The 8,191-nt window shown below is 38.3% G+C and overlaps 1 protein-coding gene across 1 annotated transcript in view; it reads right to left on the reverse strand.

Annotated features, from left to right (window-relative positions):
- Positions 1-1,711, reverse strand: part of PRKAR2B (protein kinase cAMP-dependent type II regulatory subunit beta) — a 78,141-nt gene extending 76,430 nt beyond the window's left edge. The window contains exon 1 of the mRNA XM_006774939.2: positions 1,687-1,711. Coding sequence (XP_006775002.1) covers positions 1,687-1,711 — 25 coding nt within the window. The remainder of the gene's footprint in view (positions 1-1,686) is intronic.
- Positions 1,712-8,191: the final 6,480 nt, after the last annotated feature.

Consider the following 8,191-nt stretch of genomic DNA (forward strand, 5'->3'; position numbering starts at 1 on the left):
ATCCAGGTCCAACCGAAGCTGAAATCAAAGGCATACAGAAAGACACCCCCCAGGAAAAAGAAAGGCACTGATACATTGTGTAATTCGTTTGATTGTATTGTGGAAAACTACACCTCTGGCAGAGGGTTGGGAAACCAATAAAAGATAGTTGCAGAGAAAACTAGACAATTGAATAAAATAGCACAGTCCACTCCAGGGAAAACAGAAGGTGGAACAAGAAAAGAAATAAAATCAAAGAACACTATGTGGCTTAGCCATAAGCAATGTTTATGAGGTCATAACAATCAAAACACCAGTGCTGGTACAATCCAAAAGTGTGGTATGATTGTAGAGGGCCGAAAAAGAGAAAGAGAAGCGTGTGAATCTGTTTGTGTTTCTGTGTCTATGTTTTGGGAGCATGGAATAAGAGCACCATATCCTGAATATTCTGTAACAGGAAATCAATAGAAATGTCTGAAATGGAGGATCAAGTAATAGTAGCATATATATTATTTAGAAGCATGTCATTCAATAGCAAAAGAAATAGCATAAATAATTGCAAGTAGTTCCACCTGGGAAATGGGAACGAACTACTCGTATTACTTTGTTAAACTGAGGAGTATGAATTTCTATAGCAGGTACTCAGTTACAGGGATCTCCACATTTCATACAACTGTTTCCTTTATTTCTGGGTTCAGGGGACCATATAGCTGAGATTTTTTCCAGCCCCTCTTTAGTGGGTTAAACCTCTGGTGGGAAATCCCAACCCTGTATCTTCAGGTTCTATAAATTTTAGAAATCAGCTGTCCTTAAGACAGGTAGCCACATTTTACAGAGTATTATTCATTCTCTAAATATTCCATTTATTGCACCACTTAGTTTAATGTTCATGAAATTTTTCTTTGTTTTATAATATCTTGTTCTATCAGTAATTTCGGGGGTTTTTTTGCTCCTCGTTTTCTTTCTCTAATTTAGTTACTTCATTGTCACTTGTGAAATTCAAGAACCAAGATTCCCAGGTGTAGAATTCTCTTGCCAGTCATCATCCCGGTGGGATAGAATGTTCCGTTTTTGCACTCAGTCCTCCTGGAGCTAATGTGTGCTTTATCTGGGGAACAGTTTACCCTTTACCCTGCCCCAGAGTCATCGTGTCTTTTGTTGAACTGTGTGGTCTAGTAAATTCCATTTGCTCTTTTCCTTGCCAACAGAAACAAATTACACATCTATCAAAGCAGAAGGGGATACTTGGGGTATTTAAACTACATATTATTTATCATTTTAAAGGTAAATTTTCTGCATTTTTTCAACTCTTTTACTGCGCAAGTCCTAGAATTTGTAAAAGCACATGTAAGCGGTACATACTTAGCAAATAGCCATAGGTATCATTTTAGGAAGACTCAGGGGCACTTAGATCTTTTTGTGCATGAATGTTTTTATTCATCTATGAGCAGTCCTTGGTGTTACTCCTCTTAGATGACTCTAAAATAATTTAGACTTTTTAAATTTTTTATTTTTTTAAAATATTTTTTATTGACTTCAGAGAGGGAGAGATAGAAACATCATGTGCCCTGACCAGGGATGGAACCGTGACCTCCTCATTCATAGGTTAACACTCAGCCTCTAAGCCATGCCAGCCAGGCTGCTAAAATGACTTAGACTTTTAATTCAGTCATCTCTCTTAACCACTAAACCCACAATTCCATTTACCTGCTGGAAGCCTCTTCATGGGCATGTTGCCAATACCCCGAATTCAATTACCAAACTTATTGCCAATACCCCGAATTCAATTACCAAACTTATCAGAAACAAAAAATTAAGCTCTGTCGCTTTAGAATAGTTCTTCCTCCTCTGTTCGCTATATCTGTAAATAGCATCGTAACACCTTCTGGTCACTGGCTTAGCCTCAGAGCCTCCGGTGACCTTTGGCTCTCACATCCCAAAGTGGATTAGTTGTCAAATCCTGTTGATCCCGTTTTCATGGTGTCTTGCTAATATTCGTCCTCTCCACGCCATTCCTGTCTGTCTGTGTCAGTGTGCTCAGGCTGTCGTAAGATGCCATGGAGTGGGTGGCTTCCACAGCAGAAGTTTGTTTTCTCACACTTGTGGAAGTTGGAAGTCTGAGATGAGGGAGCCAGCCTGGTTAGGTTCTGGTGAGAGCCTTCTTCCTGGCTTCCCACTCTGTCCTCACGTGGCCTTTTTTATAGGACCACTGATCCCACTGGATTAGGACCCCACCCTTATGACCTCAGCTAACCTTAATAACCTCATAAAAGCCCTGTCTCCAAATACTGTCACATTGGGGTTTAGGTCTTCAACACAGACATTTTTAGGGACACATTTCAGCCCACAGCACTGTGGCAGGCTGGGTCTTCCTCACTTCGGGCCAGAATATGTCTTCTCATTAACGCCCTCATCTCCGGTCTTTCTCATATCTAATGACACAGTATTTTGAGAAATATTTTCTAGGTACATTTCTGTTTATGGCACAGTTTGCTTTAAAAAAAAAAAAAAGATGGCTTTCTGATTCCTGGAGAGTAAAGGCAAACCTCATTATCATGAAATTCAAGGACTTTGATAATGTGATTCCAACCTAATTTCCCAGGTTTAGCTCAAAATCCCTGTCATGCCATTTCTACCACAACCAAATTGGAATACTTGTCTTTTTCTTACCATGTCTTTCAATTGCCTGTCTCCATACCTCATGTGTTTGACCCACTCGGAAGCCCTCATGCATCTTCCCCAGTCAGAAATCTCACCTTTTGGTGAAATGCCCCCCCGCCCCCCACCCCCCTTGAGGACTTCTTTGATCCCTTGGCCAGAAGTATTCACTCCCTATTTGGTGCATCCTTTTGTACTTGTGTTATAGCCTTTTGTTTTATTTGTGGAATTGTGTGGCCTCCTTCTGGAAAATAATACAATAGACGCATTGGGCCATGGCTTGACTTGCACAGGGTGCAGCAGAATCCTTGCAGGGCCTAACACCAGGAGGCATTCAGTGAACATTTGTTTATACGAACCATGAATCTGTTCATGGAATGATAATATTTCATAGTCAAATGGACATAAGATAGTATTTAGATTAGTGATTTTTAAAGCTATGTTAATTGGAGTTATAGTCAGTTCCATACCTTAGTCTTTGACAAAGTATTTCATTTGAAGAAAGGGTTTTGTTCCAAATATTTTAAACCACTGATCTTATTCAACTCCTTCATTTTGTAAATGAGAAAAACCAGGCCAGATGGAAATTAAAAATGACATTCCCAAGGTTTCCCAATTATTTATCAGCAAGATCCTGATATAAACTGTATTATTTGAAAACATATACTGGTACAGCTGCTCTGCCTTTTGGCTAAGATCAAGAGAAAATATATACTTGTAGAGCAGCTTAGCAACCTCATCCTTTCCAGGGTAATACCCTGCTCCTGGAAAAATTCAGATAATATCTGAAGCTAATCAGAATAACTCAGTAAGGGCACCTGAGGTTAAATGTCCTTAAATCATTTTTTTCTAGGCACTGTTCGGTACTTTAAGAACATGAAAGATTGTGTTTTCTCAGGAAATGTGTTATTCACCATGAATCCCAATGAAATAAGGCCATTGTCTTAAAAGGCTGGACACAAGCTAAAAATCACCTAAACTCTATAGAGTATTGAGCAAAGCTTTGAGCATATAGTATTCCCCATGATTTTTCAGGGACTACATCAAAATAAGACCATGTAGTAATTAGGATATCAAATACACTTGCTGTTTGTGTAAGATAATGTTAATGTTATAATAGCATTTTTAGCTTTTGCTTAGTTCTTGATTTTTTTTTTTTGGAGGGTGGGCGGCATTTCTTTTAACCAAGCCCTAAATTCACAAGGTCTCAAAAAATGAGGAAGCATTGAAGGAGCATAATAAGCTAACGAAAGTATTGTTTTTACTGCAATGTCACTTTACGATAGTTCACTGTTACTAGTAGCAGCATAGCCTGACACGGCTTACCTATCTATTTAAATAGAACCTGCTACTTAAGGAACTCAGAGCTCTGTGAAGCATGCCTTTTTTGGCATGAAATCATCCAGGGAGGATGGGAAGCTATTGGGAAGAGAGTTTATCATCAATAATAATATGTCCAAGATGCTACTTCCTAGGCCAATTTATGTATTTAGATTTGATTTCCTATTTTTGGAGCACATCTTGGTGAATGGAAAATATTAATGCTGAGACTCGCACTAAGCAAAATGAATAATAAGCCTCAGAAGATATTCGAAATGCAACCGTTTTCCATGTTTAAAAAATATGGAAAGTTACCTGTTTGATATAGATTAAGGAGCACTTCCTTTTAGTAGCTGTATTTGGCTCTCAGAGAGAATTCATCCAGGAGTCAGCATTATTTATTGCACCCACTCTGTGCAAGGCACTGTGCTAGGGAGGGAAAATGAGGATGAAGGCAAATGTTCCTGATCTTATATTCTGGCTGGGAAGACTGACATTAAGCAAATAAGTGGAAAAAACAAATTACATAGTTATGGAGAAATACAGGATGGACTGAGAAACGATAAACTAGGAGAACTAATTAATTTGGCAGTGAGTAGCAATGTGTCCTCTTTGTGGACTGCTGGTATTGGGTATAGACACACCATTTTTGGCCATTAAATAGAGCCAGAGCATGTTAGTGGCAGGGCTGTCAGAGCAGGAGCAGCTGATGCCATTATTATGATCCTTGGCACAGAGCCCATGCCCCAGAGTTAGCAGTTGGCAAAAGGTAGCCATTTTCCATAGGACTTCCCCGTTTAACACACATCTCCCCTACGTGTGCAGGACCTCTGCCTGGCCTCCACAGCTGGCTTTGCTGTATATTGCAGAAGCCTCTGATTTTAGTGGGAACTGGGTCAGCATTAGTCATGAAGAAAATACTTGACAGTCTTTTTATTTAACTTCAAGTTGCCAATGCTTTCTGTATAAATATTCTTAACTTAAAACAATTTTTCTGGATGGGTGATATAACAAAACCAGGAAATCAAAACATACACAATTGTAATATTTATCAAAAGCCAGTCTTTTTCCTTGCATTATTTCTATTCTAGAGGCCTGGTGCATGAAATTCGTGCTCTGCTGGGGTGGGGCGGGGGGGGGTCCCTCAGCCTGGCCTGCACCCTCTCGCAGTCTGGGATCCCTGGGGAATGAGGGGGTGTGTGTGCCGCCGCTGCATTCGCCGGGCTTCTGGCTGAGTGACGCTCCCCATGTGGGAGCGCACTGACTCCCCCTGTGAGAGAGCACTGACCACCAGGGACAGCTCCTGCATTAAGCGTCTGCCTCCTAGTGGTCAGTGCACGTCATAGTGATCCGTCGTTCTACCGTTTGGTCAATTTGCATATTAGTCTTTTTTTATATAGGATTGATGAGTTTCTTTAATGAAATCCTGTTCCATTTTGGAGGTCAGATTTATTAATTGTTAATGGAACAGAAACCGAAATTTAAATACCTCAACCCAAGCTTTATACATTTTTGTTGTGCATTTTTACTTCTACTTATTAGAGAAGATTTTCCTCCTAAGGCTTGGATGCACTATTTTATATCAAATAATTCCTTAAAAATCCAACTTATTGACCTCGCTGGTTTGGCTCAGTGGATAGAGCATTGGCATATGGACTGGAGGGTCTCAGCTTTGATTCTGGTCAAGGGCACGTGCCAGGGTTGTGGCTCAATCTCCAGTGGGGAACATGCAGGAGGCAGCCAATCAGTGATTCTCTCATCAGTGATAGTTCTATCTCTCTTGCCCTTCCTCTCTAAAATCAATAAAAATATATATTTTTTAAAATCCAACCTATTTCTGTGTTCCTGTAGTCAGTGTTTTCTGTGATCTACCCTTCTTCTACTTCCTACTTTGTATTTAAGTAATAGTTCCCTGAACAGAAGAACTCTATAACCCTCTGTTCTCCTTTCAAGACTTCCAGAAACCTTTCCTATTTGGATTTCCATTAAAAAAATGATTTCTGAGTTTATTCATCTTTCTGTAAACGTAGATCCTAAAATTTCATTGTTTTCATCAATCACCAGTTTTCTATAGAGAGCCATCCAGTTCTATCCATTCCCTCCCATAATTCAAGGTCAGTCTCAGTTGGTTTGTCTCTTTTACTCATACTTCCTAAGTTGCATTTTTCATTAACATCCCTTGTACCCATCCCACCCCCATTTTCTCCATTCAATCTAGAAGTCACTTGCCTCTTTCTTTGAGTTCTCTGCTAGTTATCCAATCCTTTTCAGTTTTAGAAAAGTCGAACACATCCTTTTAAAATATGCATTTATCACATCATGGTTCCCCTCTAATCCATGTTCCTTCTCTTTTTTGGAAGTTGTAAGAGGATGATTGCAATGCCCACATAACAGTGTGAACTACAATGGAATCAAACAAAAGGAGCACTGAATGCTAAGACCCATGTTCAAATTCCAAAGCCTCCCTCATTTGGTTTGGGTCACATTGTTGCTGTTCTGGGCCTCAGATTTTTTTTTCTATAAAATGAAGGATTTGGATACTAAATAACCTCTAAGATTCTTTTTTGAAAAAATATATTTATTGATATCAGAGATGAAGGGGAAGGGAGAGAGAGATAGAAACATTAATGATGAGAGAGAATCATTGATTGGCTGCCTCCTGCACACTCCCTCCTGGGGATCGAGCCCGCAACTCGGGCATGTGCCCTTGGCCGGAATCGAACCAGGGACCCTTCATCCAGTGGGCAGACGCTCTATCCACTGAGCCAAACTGGCTAGAGCTAAGATTCTTTTTAGGTCTAGGATTCCATAATTCTATCAGTTTCTCAATAGAAATACTCCATATCCTAGAGCATTATGCTAAATGAAATAAGCCAGTCAATGAAGGAAAAATACCACATGATCTCACTCATTTCTGGATAATAAAGACCATTATAAACTTATGAACAAAAATCCTATACAGTGTACGTACATGTTATAATTTTATACTGTATAGGAAATCAACTCTGTTTAATATTCTTTATATTTACTATTCCGCCAGTATCCTTTCATCTTTTAAAGAAATAATACCCTTAAGACTAATAAAACTTTATTTTTCTATTCTAATTCTTTTTATATTTTTTTCCTCTTCTCTTCATCAGCCACTCTGCAGTTGTTTACACTGCATCTAGACCTGGACATTTGTCACCAAAATGAAACCATGATCCATCTGTTCTTGTCATCCTTATAATAACATTATTTTTGTAGGCTGCAACTGACATGTGCTCTTTTCCTTATTTATTCAGTGTACTGGCCTTTACTTGTCGTGCAATTTCTTTAAACAAATATTTTAAATAATAATACATGAAAATTTTGGAAAGTAAGAAAATATAAAGAAAAAGTTAGGATTTCCCAAATATGGAGACAATAGCTATTATTTTTAAGACAAAATTGGAATTATATTTTACATATTATTTTCTCCTGATTTTTTTTTGATACACAGTACTGAATGCTACCATTTCTAATTCTGTCCTCTTTATTTATATAGCTTCACTTTTTCCTATACAATAGATTTCCAATCTTTAATAGCTCCCTACTTTCACTGATTATGCACAAAAATTTTTGCTTATTAATGTTTCATTAACATTTCATTGTGCAGTGTATTTTCAGTTTCTATTATTATGCATATTCAGAGGGTTGCATGAATATTTGCCTTATTTTGAGCTCTATCCATAATGTATCAGAATTCTAATCACATTTTACAAGCATTGTTATATATTCAACACCGTTAGAAGGCAACCCATATGTTGGCTCTATTTTGTATTGAGACAAAGGCATAACCAAGCTCTTTTTGTTCATTCTATTATTGGTTTTAAGGTATTGAAAAGTCTTGTCTGTCATCTTTTTATAGCATAATTTTAGGCCTGAGGTATTATTCTGTCACTTGCTCTTACTAGTCTTTGCAATGAAATTATGAAAAAGTTTTTATCTGAATCCAAAAATGTTGAGCATCTCCAATTATTGCTGTTCTTTTGTTAGCTTCCTTAAATGAAATAGTCAGAAGCACTGGTGTCATGGATTTTCTTATTTCCCTTTTCTCCAGAATCAAACTGACTTTATAAGCCAAAGGCTTATTTTAACAGGAGGGGAATTATTTGCAAATGCAGTGGGAAGCCCAGTCTGTTCCAGGAACTCTTTTTCCTCCTCTAACTCTCAGATGCTTGCCGCTGTCACTTAAAATCCAGTCTCCCATTAG

Source organism: Myotis davidii, unplaced genomic scaffold, assembly GCF_000327345.1.
Source record: "Myotis davidii unplaced genomic scaffold, ASM32734v1 scaffold125, whole genome shotgun sequence".
In the NCBI taxonomy this organism is placed as follows: domain Eukaryota; kingdom Metazoa; phylum Chordata; class Mammalia; order Chiroptera; family Vespertilionidae; genus Myotis; species Myotis davidii.